This window comes from Ailuropoda melanoleuca, chromosome 2 (genome assembly GCF_002007445.2).
Source record: "Ailuropoda melanoleuca isolate Jingjing chromosome 2, ASM200744v2, whole genome shotgun sequence".
Classification (NCBI taxonomy): Eukaryota; Metazoa; Chordata; class Mammalia; order Carnivora; family Ursidae; genus Ailuropoda; species Ailuropoda melanoleuca.
In genome coordinates, this window is record NC_048219.1 from 29,073,526 (window position 1) to 29,095,377 (window position 21,852).

Consider the following 21,852-nt stretch of genomic DNA (forward strand, 5'->3'; position numbering starts at 1 on the left):
TACATGTAGATATAGTTCATTCATTTTAATTGCTATGCGTTATTTTACTGGATGAATATAGAACTGTTTATTTCTCTATTCTCTTATTGATGGACATATGGGCAGTTTTTATTTGCTATTTCAAATAGTGCAGCAAAGAAAATCTTTATACACGTTTCCTGGTGCATTCACATGTCACATATAACCTTTATAACAACGGCAGCATGTGGGAATTCGTGCATCCGTACGTGACCTTGTAGAATTGCTTAATGTCTTGGAAGCTTGGTTTTCCTCATCAGCAGATTGGGGTAATAAAATTTGGGGGACAATCCGGTGCTTCAACACAGAGGAGATACATTTTGCAACCTGTAAAGGACTCCATGTATATCCCCTTTTTATTATGCGGGTATTTGACATTCGGGATGTGCCAAGCACACTCCCACGCTGGGACCCAATGCACAGGCCCCAGGACAGGCCCATGACGTGCTCCCCTGCAAACGAGGCCGTTGGAAAGCCGCCACTGCAGCAGGACGCACGAGAACCCGCTTGCTAACCCGGCCTGCAGTGGTGGAGGCGGGAGCGGCTTCGGAGAGGAAGGGAGAGTGAGCCGAGTAAGTCCTCAGAGGACCAGGAGGCCAAGACGAGTGGAAGAGGGCGGAAGGATGGCCCAGACCCAGAGAGCAGCAAATGGGAAGGGCCGTAATGACTTGAGAGCAAGAGTGCTGGGGCAGAACCTGAGAGCTGGGGGCGAGAGGCCAAGGACCAAAATAAGTCTGGAGAGGAAGGCAGAGCTGCGACGACACTGTATCCTAGGGCAAGAGGGAGCCACTGAAGGACTTTCAGCAAGGGAGTGACGGGCTCAGATCTGCATGAGATCTGCTGTTGAACACTGTACCTTCAGTCGACAATAATGTCCTGCGCACACAATCTGTTAGGAGGGTAGATCTCATGTTGTGTTCTTATCAGAGTTGCAAAACCAGGTCTGGCTGCAGTATGGCAGGCATGAGGGGAGAGGCTGGCGGACCAGTGAGGGGAACGTGGAAGTGCTGCAGGCAAAACACCGAGGGGCCCAAACTCAGGCATCCTTTGGCTACCATCACCCTGACAGCATGCCCCCCCATGCCATGCGGTGGGTGTGGCTTCATCAGGAGGGATGGGCAGAACTGGCCAGCCAACAGAGCCCATCCTCATACACCCCAACTCGTGCCCTTCCTTGGCTCACTTACCATCTTGCAAGGCAGGAGCTTTCCAGTCTCTGGATGATATGAGCCCTTTTGGCATTTTGGTACCAAGGGCATGGCTGGGTCTTCACCATCATCCCACGATAAGAGACCCCACTGTATCCAGACTGTATGGATGCCATGTGGGGTGAGGGGAAGGGGAGGGTGGCACATTCTAGGACAAGAGGGGCTGATGGCTATTGTGGAGTGGCTGTGTCTAACATCTTAACATCCAATATATAAAATGGGACAAAGACACAAAAGAACCACCCCACACCCTCATTTCTTATGTGGGGACTCCCTACCACCCCGAACTCTGAGTGACAGTATTGCCTTTGAAGCCTCTACCCTTGGGGCAGTGGCATGTCCCTGGCCCCCTAGAATAGGCGAAAAGCCCTTGCTAGGTATTCATACTTCCCTTTCTAGAACACTCATCCCTTTTAGAATTAGGGGTTTAATTTCCGCACTCCTTGTCGGGCTATAAGCTGTGTGACGGAGTGACCCTGGTGCCGAGAACAGAGTCTGGCTGAGGACAGGCCCTCCAGGAGCATCTGTGAGGAGCATCCATCAACAGAATGTACTGGGGGAGGGGAAAGGCGGGAGGAAGACGCCCACATTTCAGAGGCCTGGAGGGAGAAGTGTCTTGCCCAAGTCACAGGAGAGGCAGGAAGAGATCACAGCTCCTGCTCGGGACCTCTGAGGCTTTAGTGCGGGCCTTGCTGCTCACTAACCCTGCTGCAAGGGCGCCGTGCCACAGACCAGCGTGTCCCAGAGCACAGTCCACGGAATGCTGGTCTCAAAAGATTCTAGTGGACAGACCTATTCTACAGGTAAATGAGCTTGGGAAACTGAGTTAAACAAAATGAAAAAAATCCCTGGACCGCTGTACTTTTCCAATCTGCTCACGTGTGTAGGATTCTTGGGGAAGTTCCCAGGCAGTCTTCCCCATCTCTAAGTGACCGTCGAATCCTGCGTGGGAATCACAGTGTGAAACCTCGGGCACTGTCCCCCAGATGCCCGCCAGGGCTGTTTCCTGGACACAGCCCAGCACGGAGATGTGCTGCAACTTTTTGGGCTGTGCAGGAATACCCTTTCTCACAAATGGAGATGACTGCTAACTCTGATATATTAATGGGATATCCAGAACTGCTCTGGTTGCAGGGGGTCTGGAGACCCCGTGTGGCTGTCCCCTCACTGCTGCCATGCCTGGAACCCTACTGTCCTATGGAGTTCAGTCTGAAAATCACCGGTTACCCAACTCTCAGTACAGGTAACATCAGGGGACCTGGCTTCTCATGCCAGCTCGGCCGCGAACTGTTTACCTTGGGCATATCTCTTCGCCTCACGGGGCCTCCTTGCTTTCCCCATTCACACAATGAGTCTATTAGACGGGATGCTTTCTGGAGTCCTGAACTTTAATCTCTGGGATGAGGGGGGCTGTGATTCCATGACTATAAAGTTCTCACTCTGATTCTGTGATTTCATGGCTTAGTATTCCGATTCCGGGAGTACCCGTAGCCAGCCCGAGCCGGGGCAGCACAGTGGAGGCCGGGCGCTGGAAAGCACGATTGGTTACCGGCAGTGCGCTGCCTGGGAGCGCCAGGTCCCGGGGGAGGGCTTGCCCCACGCAGGATGGAGGGGCATGGTGGGGAGGGCAGTGGGGGTGGAGCGGAATCAGCAGCGGCTCAGTGGGCAGAGCAGCGAGAGGGACCCAGGTCTCCTGGCTCCTGCTCTATCTTTAGATCTCCATAGCAACTGTCACCAGGGCTGCGGAGCTGAGGGCGGGCTGAGCTGGCCGCCTGCAGGAAGGAGGGGTGTTTGTTTCTGTACCTCTTTGGGTCAGGAAGGACTCTGGGCTGGGCTCTTGAGCCACGGAAGGGAGACGGAGAGCCAAGCTGTTTGCAGCAGGAAATGCCTGGGCCCAGTACAAAATAAAGGTAATCCAGGGCCCACCTTACTTGGAGAATGCGGTCAGGTCATGGAGCCTGAGACTGCCGTGTCAGGCTGGAGGCAAGTTCCTCCTCCAAAGAGCTCTTAGCTACCCCTATGGTCATTCCCTGAACACTCAGCAAGCAACGCATCTGAGCCAGCCCTGAGGCCACAGCAGGGACACAGTTTCCAGGGGAAGCAGGCTTTAGAACAGGCATTTCTAGGGCAGGGTGGGATGGGAGTGCCCAAACCCTCTCATCTGAGGCATCTGGGAAGCCCCTCCTGCACCTTCTCCTGCCAGCTCTTACCCGTCCGGGGCCTGGCATAGACCTGGCTTTCTCCCTGGAGTCCTAACGGATTCCCACACCCCCGTCCCTGGGGCTCCTGCAGCCCCATCTTCCCTCCACACAGCAATCCGTCTGCCTGAGGGAGTTGGCAACCTGGAGGGGTAGATGAGAGCTAGAGGTGCACAGAGGTAGACATTCCCCTAAGGTCACCTGGCCAGTGAGTGGTGGGGCCAGGCCTGCACTCCATGTCTTCTGACTCCAGTCTGTGCTTCTTCCAGTGTTCCAGGGGCAGGATCCGGGCCAGGGCTTCGGAAGGGAGGCCAGGGCTAGAAGAGGAAGTAGGAGTCTTCAGCCAGGCCTGCGCGCAGCAGGCACCTGGCCATGTCCTTGGTAAACTCGGCTGAGCCACAGACCAATGCAAAGGGCTTTCTGCGACAGGAGCCAACCAGCTCTTCAATCAGGCCCTGGGCCAGGCGGCCAAAACGGGTCTTCTCCCGGTAACTCCAGGGAAGCTTCTCCAGGGAGTTCTCCTGAGACAATGAGAAATAGTGCAGGTGACTACTGGGAAGTCTTCAGAGTTCACGCAGTTCACAGTTGAAAGAGGAAACTGAGGCAGAGGGGCGGGAAGGCAACCTTCAGCTAGTCCTACCACAGGCCAGGGACTTCCTGGCACGGGGACTCTGGCTACCCTCATAACAAGCCCAGGGGGAGAGAGGGACACTTATCTTCCCACAACAGGTGAGGCACAGGGAGGAGGAGGGACATCCCAGGGCACGCAATGAGGCAGGTCCCAATTCTTACTGCCTCCCAGGGACTGCTGCACCTGTCACTCCAGGGGACGTCTTCTCCCCAAGACTGGGGGTCTCCCAGTACCTTTGTAAGGTTGTCCGCCACCATCACCCTGGGAGCATAACATGCGTTCCTTTGTTTCATCAGGCTTTCCACCTTATTGATGGGACGAATATTTACTGAGCGGGCACTCTGTGCCTGGCACCGTGCTGGGCACTGGGATGTGGCAGCTGTTCGAAACACACAAGCTTCCTGCTCTCGCTCCGGCTGTGTGTGTTGGGGATCTGAGGCAGCAGTGCCTTAACCGAGAGGGGGGCCTACTGCTCACATAAAAGGCTGGAGGTAGGATTCCAGGGAGCATGGTGCCCGAGTGACCCAGGCTTCTCTCTTTTTGCTCCTCCAGCCTTTGCTGGTGGCTTTCATCTTTGGGATCACAAAAGAAAAGCTCCACCTCCAACTTACTTGGAGGAACTTCGCTTTTTTAAGTGGACGTTTTATTGAAGTACAATACATGTATAGAAAAGCACATAAATCAGTAAGTATATGTAGTTTAAAAATTCTAACGGAGAGAAGACGGAGATGTAACCAGCATCGAAACAAACAAAAACAGAACAGCACCATCCCCTCTGCAGACCCTATTTGGGCGAGCTTCCAGCTTCTGGGGCTAAGCAGAGAGACGGGAAGACAGAGGGGCCGGGTCTGAGCTCTGCCGCCATGTCCCAGCTGAGTGACCCTGACCTCTGTGGGCCACTGTGACGAGTGCAGGCCTCTTCTCCGGCACACTCACAGTGCCTCGGAGGCCCGCGCTGCAGAGCTCATCTGACCCCACTGCGGCGCTCCGAGGGGACCCTCGCTGATGACCTGGAGCCTCCCATGCCCCCTCCATGCTCTGACCCACCCAAAGGGCCCGTGAGGGCCAAGACCAGCAGGGCCCACTGGCTTCACCTCTCCCTCCCACTGCCCAATTCCCCCAGGCTAGTTAGGTTTGGCATAGCCCCCCTCTGCAACTGCACACCCAGAGATGCAGTGGGTCTGGCTGCTGCCAGGTGGGGTGGGGGACCCGTAATCAGGGACGGCGCTGCAGGGTAGATGCTGTCAAGGAGGAGAGCCCGGCTATGGCAGCAGAAACACCTATGCCAGTCTGGGGGGTCTAGAGAAGTTTCCAGGATAGAGTCACACCTCAGCAGAGAGATGTGAGGGGTGAGTAGGCATTAGTTGAGGAAGTGGGGCAAAGTGCTCCTGGAAGGGAGAACAGCACCAGCACAGGCAGGCCCAGCAGCTGGAAAAGCACGGTGCACTCGCAGCCAGGAGCAGACCAGAGACGCCTGGACACACAGGGAGGGTGTGCCAGGAGACAAGGCCACAGAGGTTAGTACAGCCCTGCAGGCTGGGCCATCATCCTGAGAGCAGTGGGGAGCCAGGGAAGGGCTGGAAGCAGGGTGGTGGAGTCAGAAGGGCCGATTGGCAGGGAGTATCTGGAGAGGGAGACCCGCGGGGCCGCTGTGGCTGCAGCCTGGGGGAGAACCCTAGGTCAAGGAGGCACCTCCCACCGCACGGCCCCTCACCTGCCCCTGCCTTTGGCAGCCAGCCCACTCAGCTGCCCAGCCCCAGGCGACTGGCTTCACCAGAGCCCCGGCCCAGGGCTGAAGGCCCTTTATTGCTGGTCAACTTTAACTCTGCCCTCAAGCCCAGGCTCAATGCCGGCTCCTCTGTGAAGCCCTCCCTGCTTGCTGCCAGCATCTTCAGCACCCTCCATGTGGCCCCCTCCCTGTGCTGTCTTATACCAACAAGCAGTAAAAGCAGGGCGTCTGGAGCAGGACCACCTTGGTTCACACTTAACCCTCCACCAACTTGCTGTGTTACCTTGGTCAAGGTTCTTACTCTCTCTGTGCCGCATCTATAAAACGGGCATGATGGCAGTATAAGCCTCCTAGGATTGTGGTGGGATTAAATGATTTAACACGCACAGAGAAGGTGGTCAGTGAAGCCATCCCTGTGGCTGTCTCCCCTTAGAAAGGTGAGTGCCTGGAGGGCAGGGGGCAGGTCATCTTCACTTCCCTATCCCGGGCACCAGGCATGCGGTCGGGGGACAGGAAGGCTGGCCAACAGCCGGGTGATTCTGCCACTCCCCCACCTTCCTTGAGCTAGCCCTCGAGCAGAGCTGACCGGGCCAGCCCGGGCACACGAGTCAGGCTGCTCACTGGTCTCTGCTTCATTTCCGGCCTTCAGCACCTCCCACCGCTGCGAATGCTCACCAGGCATGGCCCTCCTGACGTTCGGGCCACTGACCCTTCCGTCCCACGGACAGGCCCACAGAAGCGGGCCACCGAGGATCTCACGACCTCTGGAACTGGGGAGGGAAACCTGGTTTCCTGACACCCCCCCCCACCCAGTCACGATGGGGAAGACCATGCCAGACTTTAGGGACACTCTAAAGCTGCCTCAAGTGGGACACTGATGAGACGGGTACTCCAAATACTGGGCAGCGAGGCCGGCCCCGAGCAACACAGAACGGAGGGGAGGCCCCAGCAGGGACCCCAGCCCCGGGGGCACACGGAAGAGAAACAAAGCTACAGCCCATGGGGAAGGCAGCGCAGGGCCTGGCTTGGGATAAGGAATAAGATGGCCCCCGACCACGGGCCAGAGGGGAGGGCCCGGGCAGAGTGGCCGGAATACGTGCAGGGGGCAGAGAAGCTGAGGGGCAGGGGGCAGGGGGCAGAGTTGCTTCCAGTTCTGGTATCGGCAGCCTGAAGAATCTGGAAGCAGCTTTTCTCCCGTGTGGGGGCAAAGTTCTGTGGTGGGAGCCCTACTAAATGCAGTGATCCCAGATCCACTTGCTCACCAATAGTTGATGGCGTGTGTGCCTGCTCTGTGCGTGGCACGCTGCCAAGCACCGAAGAGAGCCTGGTGATCCAGACATGTGATCCCCGCCCCGAAGGAGCTTGTCCCGGGCCTTGGGGACATCTGCGGCCTGGCCCACTGACTCCACACACAGGCCCCCAGCGCATACAGCGGGTGAGGCCAGAGGGCAGCTGGCAGGCGGCAAAGTACGATGGGGGAGGGCTGGAGCTCAGCCCGGGGCTCCAGTCCTGGCTTCACCCCAGCCGGCAGCACGGACAGGCCAGCACCTCCACCTCTCTGGGCATCAGTTCCCGCACCCACACACACCAAACAGAACCAGACCTGCCCCCCTTGCCGGGCACGTGGTGACAGTAGATTCCTACTGTAGTCCGGGGCAGGGAGGCCACAGCAGATCCTCAGGATGGGTGCAAGGGGCCAGCACAGTCTCAATCAGGGAAGGAAGTCACCACGCTGGGCTCACCTGGCTGAGGACAAAGAAGGTTCGGACATTCCAGAAACGGGCCTGCTCCTGCAGGAAGGTCTTTAGGTAGATGCCCTCAAAAGTCTTAAAGCAGCCGACCAGGGTGACAAAGGTCTCGTCCTCTGCGTTGTCTGTTATGCTCTGCAGGACGGGCACCATGGGGGCCAGGCCAGTGCCTGAAGCCAGCATGAGGAGCTCAGCGTACTGGGAAACAGAACGGGGACATGGCAGGTCTCAGCCCACCCACCCACCACATGGCCTTTTCTTGGGCTTGCTTGAACTGCCCAGTATAGCACAGCCCTTCCCAGGGGGTCCCACCCGTCTGAGGTCCCCTCTCTACATCTTCCAGGAAGCCATCCTTGCTTGTGAAAGTCTACAGCTTGTGAGGTCTGTGTCACAGAAATCATGGAATCCGAAATGGAATGTAAAATGGTGTAGCCCATCCTACGAGTGGCTTAGCTGCTTTCCTACCCAACTCCACAGGACTTTGCTTACACACTTCTCTTGACAGGGAGCCCACTCCCTCCCAAAGCAGTTTGCTCTGTTATGGCTGACTCCCCTTTCCAGAGAGGTCTTCCCACCTCACACTGAGCTGAAACCTGCTCCCTCCAAAGCCTAGTCCACTGGCCCTACCCCGGCCCTGCCCTCTGGGCTGCCTGCAGAGATCTGAGGGCCCTGGCTTGGATCCTGGAGCCTGCTGTTCTCTAGACTGAGATACTTACTACACATAAGTGCCTAGCACAGTGTTGGCACAGAAGAGCCACAAAATAAAAGGGAATTTCTTCCCCAAGAAGCCCCAATTCCATCAACCCATCACTAAATCCACGAATGCATCTCCTGGCTCTAGGTCTCTTCGGGAGGCGTGATCTTCTTTAAGATCAGTGCTTTAGAGGTTAGTGCCTGACCTACGCAGCAAGGGAGTCACCTCCTTCATTCTAGAGATTAGGCCTCTGAGAAGTAGTCCAAGTTTCCATTAGCTTTATCGACAGCTAATGCATATCACTTGAAATGCATGAAATACTACATGAAATACTTCGAGTATCAGTCATGCAGATCTGGGTCTAAATCCTCAGCCATATGATGTGGCCAAGTGCTTTCACTTCTCTGAGCCTTGGTTTCCTCACGGGTAAAAAAAAATAACAGCTCCTCCCCATAGCAGCATGTGTCTCAGAATTGTCATGGGGGTTTAACGAGACGCCATCAAGTGCCTGGTGCGGATCCCGGTGCTCCACACAGTTCAAGCCCTTCCCTCAATGAGCCCTGCTGCTGGCCGCACAGCCCTGTCCTGTGCGTGGGTCCCCAGCCTCCTGGTCGCCAGTACGCGTGCTCCTCCTCTTTCTCCCACCACCGCTCAGGGTCTCTTCTGGAAGGTCTTCCCTGAGCCAGCAGCATGTGAGGGGTCCCTCCTTTGCATCCCCACAGTTGTCTGTGCACCCTCCTCATGACACCGGTCACGCCGTATTGCCGTCATGTGTGTGGGCATCTGTCCCCCATCACACTGTGAGCTTCTGGAGGACAGGGCCTCGTCCGCCCCGTGTGTGGCCCCGCATGGAGACCTGAGAACGTCTGGAAGGAGTGCACATACAGATGCTCACGTGCCAGCCTCAGGGCGGCCACAACATCCATCTACAATGAAGACGACTGCAGAGTGGCAAGACAGGGCAAGGACAGGGCCAGAGCAGCCCCGTGTCCCTATGGGTGCAGAACCGCGCCTTAGCCCGTCTCAGCGGCTGAATGTTTCTGCGTGACATGCCATCTCTTCTCCCTCACCGCCTGGCCCTACAACCTCCCCGGACAGGAAATACGAGGCTCTGCAGGGGTGTTTTGTGGACACACGGGAGGCTCCAGCGGGAAAGGGTGTGCCCTCTAGGTCAGGAGGGAACAGGGACAATCCCGGTCCCTGCTTTCAGGGGCCTGGGGGACAGGGCGACACCCTCAGCTAAAATGCAAGGCTGAGCAAGGCTGAGGCCAGGAGCACGCTGCAGGACAGTATTACAACATCCACACTGCACACGTCTGTCAAATGGGGGTAGCACTGCCTAAGAGCTGTGGTGAGGATAAAACAAAATTTTAGCATAGCAAGTGTGAATATCAGAGCCTGGCATGTCCGCAGCGCCACGCACATCGTCTCATAGTACTGTTACACACGTACGTGGGTGCGTGCACGGGTGTTCCACCCATGTGCGGAAGGGGAGCTGTAAAGTTATCTGCCAAGGTAGTGAGACTGGTGCATCTGGGTAGATGGCCTGCAGGTGTTCTTTCCTCTCTTCTTCTTGCCTCTCTAAGTCTGATTTTTTTTTTTTGGTAATGTACATTTTTTGTGTTTGTAATAAGAAAAAAAACAATAAAAACTATTTTTATATTAAACGAAAATAATGGAGAGAAAGGAATGATTCATTCTTTTTCATCTGCTTTTGTTCTGTTTCTTAATTATAAAAGTAATAGGTGCTCATTGTGGATAATTTGGAAGGTAGAATGAAGAAAACAAAAATCACCCATAATTCTACCACCCAGAGCCGCTGACATTGCATTGCATTTTCTTTTCACGTTTTTTTCTGTGCATTTAAGCTTTGTTTCCCAACCTGTTGTTTTGTACAGTGTTTGTCACCTGATCTTACACCATAAGCATATAACATCATTTATAAACACAATTTTAAAATCCAGGATAATATTCTATCCAGTACCTGTAACCCAGTGCCCTTAACTGTTCCCCTGTGGCTGGATAGTCGGTTTCTTCCAATTTCCTGCTTTTATAAATAAAGCCTCCGTGAACATGTGCACAAGAGGCAGCATTTGGATTCTTTCCATAAGACAGACTTTCAGGAGTGGAATCACTGGGTCAAAGGATTTGAAGATTCTTAAGATGCTTGGTACACACTGCCAAGCTGCCTTCCAGATAGGCACCAGCTGATGAGAAATTACTAATTCTTCTCGGGCACAACAGGGAAGGAGATGAACATGCCAGGAGGATGAGGGGAAGAGCCTTCCGGCTGGGAAGCACTGGGCTCCCAAGCAGAGAGCGATGGGGAGTATTTAAGGGAGGGGCCTCCGTGGTTTTGTAGCTGGAATGTGAAAGTGGAAAGCCATCGGAGGGCCTGACGGCAAGGGCATCCCGAGTTCCAGGTACGTGAGTGTGATTCCCTAAGCGATGGGCCGCCCTGGATAGCTGCAGAGCGTATGCAGGTGGTTCTGTCTCTTCGTGCCCCTTCTGTCTCCTCCCAGGTCCAACCCCAGGGATGCTCTTGGGATTGGGCTTGGGCTCAGGAAGAATGGCACAGTGTGATTCCACAGCCTGCCACGTGGAAACCGTGGTCCTGGAGGCTCAGGCAGGAGGCGTCTCATGAGGACCTAATGTGCTGGCACTGACCTGGTTTGCCTTATAGAAGAAGTCGCCGAAAGGTCCTCGCCAGAAAGCCGTGTCTCCTGTGCTCCAGGACTGGACGTACCGGGACATCAGCCCGGTCGGGTAGCACTGGGAGCAAACACAGGGAGACCTTATTGGGACACGTATGCTGCCAGTACAAGCCACGTCAGCCACGAACGTGCAGCCCCTCCGGCAGGCCAAGTGCCTGACAGGTGCGTGTCAGAGGACCCTCCTGGTCACCCCAGAGTTGGTACTGTCATTCCCAATTTTCAGATGAGGCCTGGAAGCCTATCCAGAAGGGAAATGGTGAGGCTGGGATAAGAACCACAGGACCGACAGCCTACCTGAAGAGGTCTCAGACCCACATGACTACAGGCCCTGAACGTAACATCACTGAGTAAAGAACTGGGTATGAGATGATTAATTGCAATTAATTAAATCCTTCTCAGTATCAGGGAGACAACAGGGGGTGGTGGGGACCGTGGTAAATTGGTGAGTACAAGAATGCTCCTTCTAAAGGAGGAAGTCACTTTGCAGATTCCAGGATGCAATGTGTGGGGCTGATGATGCCCTATCTTCTGATTTTCTAAGAGGGGCAGGAGATCCAAATTTTTACGTAAAATTCTCCCATTTTTGAAATGTCAGAAATTAATTCTAAATTTCTAAAACGCTGTGTAGGCCCAAACCAAATATATTTCTGTGCTGCAATCTGTTCTCAGGCCACTCATTTGCAACCTCTGCATTACCTGTTATTGTCTCCTGGCTGGCTGAAAGTAAAGGTTGTGGAGGGGATTCCTTCATGGGGGTGAGCGGTCCACATTTCCTGTGGGCCTGCCCACTCTGGGCGACGCACCATGCTGGGGCTGCAGGGAAGACAGCTAGCTTAAGCTCCATGAAGGTAGCCAGTGCCTGGACCTTGGGAAAGACTTCATAAATATCTCTGAATGAATGAATGAATGAATGAATGAATGAATGAATGAATCCATCAATCCAGATTCAGGACCTCTCCTCAAGGAGCTCACAAACTAAGAGGGACCAAAGTCTTGCACATTCAAGGTAGAGATACCTAATACCCCATGAAAAGGACAGCATGCTGAGAGAGCCCTGACGAGGTACAGTCACCTCCAATGGAGTAGGATCAAGGATGGCTTTCTGGAGGAGGTGGCATTTGGGCTGGACCTTGCGGGCTAGCAAGATTGCATTCACTAGGGACACCTGGGTGGCTCAGTCGGTTAAGTGGCTGCCTTCAGCTCAGGTTATGATCCCAGGGTCCTGGGATCAAGTCCCTCACTGGGCTCCTTGCTCAGTGGGGAGCCTCCTTCTCCCTCTGCCTGCCACTTCCCCTGCTTGTGCTCTTTCTCTCTCTGACATATAAATAAATAAAATCTTAAAAAATAAAAAAAGACTGCATTCACTAGGGATGGGAGCAGGAAGGCAGAGAGGGTTCTGGGCATCAGGTGTGGTATGGTCAAGGACAGGACAGCCCAAGATACAGGAATGTGAGGGGGAGGGTGAGATCTGATAGGACTGGAAGGGTTTTATTTTCTTTTTTTTTAAGATTTTATTTATTTATTTGACAGAGATAGAGACAGCTAGCGAGAGAGGGAACACAAGCAGGGGGAGTGGGAGAGGAAGAAGCAGGCTCATAGCAGAGGAGCCTGATGTGGGGCTCGAACCCATAACGCCGGGATCACGCCCTGAGCCGAAGGCAGATGCTTAACAACTGCGCCACCCAGGCACCCCTGGAAGGGTGTTTAGAGTCAGAATATAACCAAGTTTAAAGAAGACTGGGCTTTGGTCACCAGACATGCTTTTAAGTAGCCACAGCAACCTCTGGTAGCATCTCTAACTTCGCTGGTACCATATACATAAAGCAAGGGAAGTGCTCAGCCTCCTGCAAGAAGTCTGGGAGGGAGGCTACAGTTCTCCTCCTAACTTGCTGGAGGCTTGTCTCCGAGCACACCTGTTTTCTGGCCCCAGTCTTGGGGGAGGCACAGCCCCAGCTGGGGCTTTAGCAGCCCTATGGCACAGCCGGCACTCAAGGAGAAAGGAAGGATCCTTCTGTGTCGCCAGCACCCACACGGAGCCTGCTCGATACATACTTGTTACACAGACCTGACACTGAACTTCTGCTCTTCCATGTGGGGTCACATTACCCAAGGGGCCTTGGGACAGTGACATCATCACTCTGAGCTTCAGTTTCTCCATCCGTAAAGTGGGATAATAAGATCTATTCTGCAAGATGGTTACGAGGTTGAAAGGAGACGACGAATATGAAGAGCCGGAAAGAGGGCCTGGTGCCCAGAAGGTGCCTGAGGAATGGCAGCTCCTCCCTCCCATCCACACGGGGGTAAACCTAAAAACCCGCCTGCCTTCCCAATTTGCAAAGACATTTCCAGCTCTTCCCAGCCAGCGGCTTAGGGATAATTAAGCATCTCTCTAAAGAGAGGCTTTCCGGTAAACGAAGGAGAAAATCAGCCTTGCAGCTGGGAGAGATCCAGCTGCCCTGAAGAACTGTCTCCAGGCTTATCCTTTCAACAGAAACACACCCAGACAAGCAGCTTGGGGAAGCAGGCCATTTGGAGAGGATTTGTGGAATCTCCCAGACAAACAGTTGCGTGGAGGAGGGATCCCATCCAAGCTTCTGTGTGAGGGAATAAACACTCAGGCTTTGATGCAGTCAGGGAAGGCAGGAGCCAAGACAGTGCTGGGGTCCTGGAGTCAGGAGGCCAGGCTCACTCACTGGCCACACTTCTTACTCCCTGTGGAGCCTTGGGTCCTCCTGGGGTCTCAGTTCGCTTATCAATGGAAGGCGAGTAATAATTCCCATCCTACAAGGGTGATAAAGGACGTGAAAGCTATTCTCAAATATCAGCGTTCCCTAGGATTCTGTTTGGGAAATGACGATGTCAACTATATATTAGGTTGACCTGTATGAGACCACTGTTTCTGTAAGTCAAAAATCTTAGAGTATCAGAAGTTTCACATAGTTCAACCTAATTATTTTTTCCACATAATCGGATCTTTAAGACCTCTTATACATCCAGTGCTGAGTCCGTGGGTCCTGGAGGGGAGGGTTGCGGGGGGGATTTTTCCCAGGCCATCTTGTTCATCTCATCTCTGCCAAGTGCCCCACCCACCTCGGCTGTCCACACGAGCACCCCTCTTCCAGTTCAGACTGGGTACAGTTGCCACAGACCCTGTCTCACCCCTCCTTGCCTTTGGTCATCTGTCCAGGCCGAGGCCTGGAAGGCCACTCCCTGCCACTGCCAATTTGTATTCCTGCTTCAAGGCCCAACTCCAATGCCCCAGGCCCTGTCTACTCCCTGAGAACGGTCTCAGGTTAGCTCTGTTCACGAGGTGCTCCATGCCCCACCTTCTGCCTGCTTGTCCCCTTCTACTCAGGGACAAGTGACTGACAGCACCCCCAGCCGTGCCTCCTTTGCTGTTGTGCGTGCTGTTCCGGGCACCGAGTGCGTCCTTCCCACCCTGCCCTCCCGGTTCTCCACTCCTTCACTTCAACACGCAGCTCAAACTCAGCTTCTACTAGGAAGCCCCGCTGCCTTCCCTGCACCCCTACTGCCCTGAATTGGGTTGGGACCTCCTGTCATGGCGTCTGTCACATCGTCCTGCCCTGGTCTGGCCCCCTATCCAAGGGTGGGCACTGTATCTCTGACTCATCTCTGGAGCCCAGCAACCAGTGCACAGTAGGGTCCAGGTGACTTGGCTGCCCCTTCCCCTGGGCCCAGTGCTCGCTCTCCATGAATAGCTGAGAAAGCGAGAGGGAACAGCACTACCTTTCTCAGTCTGAGCCTCCTTTTCCTGAAATCAGTCTCTGTTGGGGTCTAAGGTGGCAGCCCCCTCTCCCGGGGAAAGGAGATGGGAGAAGGCTTCCTTTACTCTCCCTTCCAGCCTCCTCCCATGTGAACACTGGCCTTTCCCATATGGCTGGGCACTACCCCATCCCAACCCGGCTGGCAAACGGAGTCCAGTCCATACCATCTTAAGGGCACCCATGTGGGTCAGCTCACCTTGATTAAAACTTCGAAGTATCCTTCTGCGTTGGCAGGGCTGATGGGTGTATAGGCTCTCTGAATTTCTAAGCCATCCACCTTCCCTCTGGGAAAGAGAAGTATACGGTCAGGCAGTCAGCCAGGCTTTCAACAAACCCTTACAGATACCTCCTCTGTGCCAGGCAGCTGAAAGCGGGGCCCAGTGGTCCCCAGTGGTCCTCACTGAAGGTGGAGCAGAAAAAAGGGGTGCTGGTTCCCCCTCTGCCACGTGCTGGCTGTGAGACCCAGGCAGGTCACTGATCCCTTAGCTGCCCCTCTGTAAAGTGGGGACAACCATGTGTGTCCCTGTCGTGTGGCGCTACTGGGATCACAAATGGGAAAGTCTCGTTCAAAGAGTCCACTGATGATGTGAGCTGTTTTTAGGACATCACTGTGATGTTCCCTGACCTCCTCTTGACCACAGAATGAGAAAGATAAAGACTGTTAATGTTTATTAAATACTTCCTACCATGTACCAGGAGCATTAGAATTAGAAGGATCCTCAAAGGTGCCCTAGTCCAAAGCCTGACCTCATGCATGAATCTTCTCTACGATGTTATCAACAAGGGGGCCAGGATGATGATCACAAGTAATAATAGTAGCAGCCATGTTGATTAAATACCTACTAGGCACCAAGAATATTGTGCACATTATCTCACCTAACAAATAGTAACCCAGGGGGGCTCCTGGGTGGCTCAGTCGGTTGAGCATCTGCCTTCGGCTCGTGTCGTGACCCCAGGGTCCTGGGATGGAGCCCCATGTCATCAGGCTCCCGGCTCACTGGGGAGTCTGCTTCTCCTTCTCCCTCTGCCCCTCCCCCAGCTCATGAGTACGCATGCTCTCTCTCTCTTTCTCTCAAATAAATAAAATCTTAAAAAAACAAAAACAAAACCCAATAACCCACATGAAGAAACCAAGGCTTAGGATGTTACTTGCCTGAGGTCACACAGCTAGAATTCATTCTTAGCTCTGTCTGACTCCAGAGCTGGATTCCGCACATGACACCTCAGCGCCTTCCAGAAGCACCCAAGCTCTCCTCTTTTGAGTCTTACTGTGTGCAAAACTTTCTTCTCAGACATATGTAAAGATTAAAAAGGCCCCATGCTGGGGCACCTGGGTGGCTCAGTCAGTTAAGCATCCAACTCTTGGCTTTGGCTCCGGTCATGATCTCAGGGTGCTGGGACCAAGCCCCCATTTCGGACTCTGTGCTCACTGGGGAGTCTGCTTGAGATTCTCACCCTCTGCCCCTTCCTTCCCCACTCAGGCATGCACACTCTCTAACAAATAAATAAATCTTTAAAAAAATAATAAAAAATTAAAAGGCCCCATCTTAGTGCATCAAACCCAGAAGCTAGACCAAAATATTCAAGAAATGGTTAGGGAACAAACAAGGAAGTACTACACACCAGACGTGGCATGGCGGGCGTGGGTGCAAAGAGCACCGTAACATCTGCTGTCCCAGACGTAAACACGCACACGCTCCACACGGAGGGCCCACTCTCATCTGGGGAGCTACAGGAGGCCTCCTGGAGATTTGCTACCCTCCTGGGTATGAAAGAGGCAGGCCACTAACAGGTGACAGTGGGGACAGGACAGGAAGGAATTCCAGGCAGAGGGCACAGCCTGGGCAAAAGCTTAGAGGTAGGAAATGCGGAGCAAGCCAGGAACTTGCTCCACGAGTCTGGAGCAAGGCGCAAGTGCGAGGGAGGAGCACGGAGAACTTGGTGGGAAAGGAAACGAGCCCTGGGGAGCCTCCTCGGAACACCAGAAGGGGGCAACATGGTTAGCTACCGGTGTTAGGAATGTCGCTGGAGCAGCAGAGAGGGTGGAGGAGAGAGACGAAGCTAAGGGCATGGAGTGCTGGGTACCCCTGACTTATGGGCCTGTGACTTGCCCTGGAGCCACTGGTATAGTGAGATTTAGGGACAGCCAGCCAGGCCACAGGCCGGACACACTGGGCACAAACACCAGGGGTTGGCATGAGTGGCTAGAGTGTGACCGGTAGTAAGACATTCTCCTCCTCCTGTCTGCTTTGTTGGCTCCTCCCCTTCTTGCCGATACCAAAAATGCTGGAGTTGCCAAGATTCGGTCCTCTGTTCTTCCCTCTTGCCACACCACGTACACCCCAAATGCCGTCCAGGTGCTGGCTGATGACTCCCACGCTCACATCTAGAGCTCATCTCTCTCTGCTAAGCCTCAGACCCAGAATCAACCATCTGGCAGATGCCTCCACCTGCAGGTCCCAAAGGGCCTTGTCCCTGGGCAGGTTGGGGGGTTGTGAGGGAGGGGAATGGGGGATAGGGCAGAAGGAGGCTGGGAAGAGGAAGGAACTTCAGAGGAGTGGTGGAGTGTAGCTGGGGAGCCAGGCTGGGAGTCTGAATCTGGCTGCAGGACTTATTAGCTGTGTGGTCCCAGGCAAGTCCCTTATTCTCGAGGACCAGCGTCCTTCCTCTCAACTGGCACTAATATTAGATGAATACCAGAGGCTCTAGAGTCAGACTGCTTGCCTTCAAATCCTCGCTCCACCACTTCCTAACTGTGTGACCTTGGGCAAGTTACTGAACTTCTGACTTCAGTTTCCTCTTGCGAATGATAACAGTACTTACCATACACGGTTTTGTGAGGATTCCATGAGTTCCTAGGTGTGCGCATGCAGAACTGTGTATTGGAGAGTAAATGCCATGAAAATATTTGCTGTTGCTGCTCTTAGTTGTTAGGAAAACCCAATCCCAGAACCCTCTGAGTCAGGTAGCACTACGTTTATCTTAAAGGTGATAAATGGAAGGAGGCTTAAGGGAGGCTCAGCAAGCTGCCCTTGGCCCCACAGCAAGCAAATGGCAAAGAGGGGCCGCGAAGCTTTGGCCTCCCGTGACCTGAGTGTACCGTAAGATGAGGTGCTGGCCAGGCCGTAGGCCGAGCTGGCAGTTCCTGGGTAGTGCAAACCGGACACGGTAAGTGTCCTCGGTGAGTCTGTCCATGGCACTGATGCGGAAGGCCAGGAAGGTCTCTGGGCTCAGCTGGGATGGGCAGCTCTGCAACAGGAAAAAATCCAACAGCTAGGACCTGGGGCACAACACACACGCAAGCACCCTTCTCGCTTTCCCCCGGGACAGGCTACCTATCTCTGTGGGAGAGTTTTCCAAATAATAGAGAGTAGTCCCGCCTCACCTGCCTTTCATGCTCTGATCTAAGAAGGCCCGAGCTTTTCACACTGAGCTCCTCCTGCTCAGAAGCCTTCCGGGGCTCCTTCAGCCCCAGGATAAAGGGCAGCCTCCGTGGCTGGACACTCCAGGGCCCTGCGGATGAACCTCAAGCCTCATTTTCTCTCCCATGCATCAGATGCTGAACTTTTCTCTGTTCTCCCAAGAATACCCTGCTGCTTCCTATCTGGGAGCCTTTGCTCAAGCTGTGCCCTTTCCCAGAACACTCATCTCCAATGCAGGAAATACCTACTCATCCTTCAAACCTGCCAAAAATCCAGATTTACAAAATTTAGAAATTGATGGGACCTTAAGATGATCTAATCCAATATCCTTATTTTCCATGTGGGGAAAATGAGGCCTGAGTGGCAGTAGTTTGCTTGTCCAAGGTCACACCCTGAGCAGGAATTCAAATTCATGTTTTCTAAGTCTCAGCCCATTGCCTTTAACATTCCTCCCACCTGTATCTCCTCCAGGAAGCCTTCTCTGAATGTCATGACTTACAGATCTCTCTCCTGTAAAATGCCCAAACCTCATTCACTCCTGGGATGACCTCATGCCCAGCTCCGGGTTATGCTTTGAACCTGGATCTGTCTGCTTCCATTAAACACACCCTTTTCTCTCTGCTGTGCAGAGTCAGGGGAAGCTTCCCCACACAGGTGCACTGTGCAGGGCCGGGGCCAGGCTGACCCTGCCACCCTGACCCCTCTTGTCTGAGGAGCAACCCTCCCTTACCTGTGACTCCTGCCCACTCAGCAGGCTCCTGTCCTTGCTGGCTCGGGCTGCCTCCCACCTTGCCAGCTCTCGGTGATAGAGGTCAAACACACAAGGTGAGCAGCCACTGCCACAGCATTGGGAGGGCAAGGGCTCCACCGGCCGAAGCTGCAGCCAGGCTTCCTCATCGGCATCCGCCTCCGTCTCATCCATCATCAGTGGGGTTTGTGCAGCCCAGGAGGGACAACTTGGTGCTCTTCCCAGAGCAGGTCTGACTCTGTGAGGCCACGGGCCCGGGCCCTCCTTTTTTGGCCTGAGAGAGGGAAAACATGTGGGTTACACTCTGGTTGCCTCGATTGCTCTCATTCTCCCTGAGGCCTGCAAGTGCCACGCTCTGTGTGAGCACTGGGACAAGGATGAATCAATCCTGAGACCTGCTGCCTGGCAGGAGAGCCAGGCAGACGGGGCCCAACAATCAGAGCTGGTGCCCAAATGCTGACTGTTTCCTGTGCTTTGAGTGCTGGATTAAGCACTTTACACAGCAAAGCTCATTTGTGTACAAACTTAACCACCATAGTTCAGCTTTGCCCGGTTTTTACCTTTACGTCAACAGAATCATACCACTGTATTCTTTTGTGTCTAATTTCTTTTTGAAATAGTATTTTTAAAAGATTTTTTATTTATTTTTGCAAGAGAGAGAGTGAGATAAAGCATGGGTGTGGGGGGGAAGCAGACTCCCCACTGAGCAGGGAGCCTGATGAGGGACTCAATCCCAGTACTCTGAAATCATGACCTGAGCCGAAGGCAGATGCTTAACCAACTGAACCACCCAGGAGCCCCTTGTGTCTAGTTTCACTCAGGTCAGTCACCCACAAAATTGCTGTATTTCATTTAATCTTTATAATGAGGCTGGTACTAGAGATGTCATTTTTTAAATGGGAAAACTGGGGTCTGGGGTGGTGGGTTAATAAATTACCCAAGGTCACATAACTCCTAATAGACAGGAAGGTCCCGTTTCTCTGTTACCGATCACTTCCCACGATTCCTAACCTTTAAGACCTTTTCTACTTTTCCTGTTTCCCATGTCCATTTACACTGGAGCTTCCCATGGTCCCAGGGGATGTGCTTCCAGTCTCTCCCTACACCATCCATCAGCACATCTGCCACCAGTTCTGATCACACCAGCCTCCCTCTTAGCAATCTTTAAAAGCTCCCCAATTGCCTACTGGCTCGAATTCAATCTTCTTGCCTGGTACCCCAGGCTCCTTCTGATCAGAACTTGTCCAAATCCTCTTACCACGTGGTTTTAGAAGGGCAGTCCCTCTGTGTGCAATACATCTTTCTCTTACACAAGAAGGGGCTTGGTTTCAGAAAACTTGGTTCTACTGTTCATGAGCTCTATGACTTCAGGAAGGTTTAGCAGGCTGCAGCCCCCTTGAGGGCAAGGATGAGGTCTTATTCTTTCTGTACTCTACCACCAAGCACAAGCCTGGCATATGGAAGGCTCCAGTGAATGGTGAGTGCTCATTCAGTTTATAGATAAGGTCTGAGAGCCAGGCACAGTGCTAGATGCTGGGACATAAGACATAAATAGGACACAGGCTCTCTACCTTTATAGAGATTGCAGCCTAGCATGGTGTTATATCAATTCAACCCATTTTTATTTTGTGCTATGGACCAGGTATGCATGGTGAGTGAATGAAGTCTGGAGCCCTCCTTATGCCTTTTTTCCTGAAATTTTTGCAAGATAAGTAGGAGAAGGGAAAGCTCTATTAAATGTAAACTACAAGACAGCGTGAGGGCTATTCCTATCAGTATTTGCCTTAAACTTACCTTCTCTGTGTCTTAATTACCCTACTTTCTTTCGTATTGAAGTCGCCCAAGTCCGTCATGAACTCTAAAGACCTGATTCCTGCCTCCACCTAGCTTCCACCTCTTCAGTCTAAGAAGCACTACCTTTAAGCCAGGTCTTGATACATGCTGTTGTCTCTGGTGGGATGGCTCTCCCCACCCTTCAGGCCTTCTTTAAAGGTTACTTCCTCTCAGAGGCCCACCCTGAACCTCCCCCTTCTCTTTCTCTATCAAGTACTCTATTTATTTCTATTATGTATTGATTCATTTAGCATATATTTACTAGTGCTAGGCACTGTTCTAGGTGCAGGGGATAGAGCAGTGAGGAAGCAAAACCCCCTGCACTCATGGAGTTTACATTCTGGTGGAAGAGACAGTCGTTAGACAAGATCAAAATGGAAAATGTGACATTTAGTGTTAAATGCTAAAACGAAAAATAACTGGGGAAAAGGAATAATGTGTTCCAATTGCTTATTTATTGACGTTGCTTGTTTTCTGCCCATACATTCTACATTCCATAGATATTTTAATCACCAACGCAAACCCACTGCTCACCACAGCGCCCGACACGCTGCAAGCACTCCATAAATCGATGTTGGAGCAAGGAGCAAAGAACATCTCCAGGGCTCGGGCCTTGCTTCTAGGAGGCAGACAGGAAAACCTCGAGAAAAAGGGAGAAAACTAGCTCCCTCTTGACGCTGGGGAAGGGGCGCACGTTGGATGCGGCGCTGGTGGGGTGGACAGGGCCACTCTCGGGCTCGGGGAGGGGCAGCGGTCAAGGCTCGGCAGCAGAGTGAGAAGTGGGTGGTGAGGCGGGAAACTTCAGTGCACCCGCTATGGGCCCGGCCCAAGCTTCAACTTCCCGTAAGCGGTCAAGGTTGCCCTAAATTCGGGTTTGAAGTACGGGTATTCTACTCCCAGCCCTACCCAGCCTTTACCGGGACCACTCACCTACACACCTACGCCTCCCCTCGAGAGAGGTTTCTCCAGGTCCCGCCCCCCACCCCCCGCCCAGGGAGGCGGGAAGTCCCTTGCTGGGTCTCACCTATGAGAAAATGAAAATAGCCTGCGGGGTGGGACAAGGCAAGCATATCTTAAATATGATTGGTTGAAGTGGCTGCCACTCATAAAACGAGCCTTGGCGC

The 21,852-nt window shown here is 53.3% G+C and overlaps 1 protein-coding gene across 1 annotated transcript; it reads right to left on the reverse strand.

The window, feature by feature from the left end:
• LOC100467553 (NADH-cytochrome b5 reductase-like) lies at positions 1-21,705 on the reverse strand. The gene is made up of 7 exons (XM_002915749.4): positions 21,659-21,705; positions 18,878-19,169; positions 17,826-17,974; positions 14,922-15,009; positions 10,894-10,998; positions 7,527-7,730; positions 1-3,945 (listed from the first exon to the last, which is right to left on the reverse strand). The coding sequence occupies exons 2-7, from the start codon at positions 19,070-19,072 to the stop codon at positions 3,742-3,744; spliced, it is 945 nt and encodes a 314-aa protein (XP_002915795.1). The 5' UTR covers positions 19,073-19,169; positions 21,659-21,705; the 3' UTR covers positions 1-3,741.
• Positions 21,706-21,852: the final 147 nt, after the last annotated feature.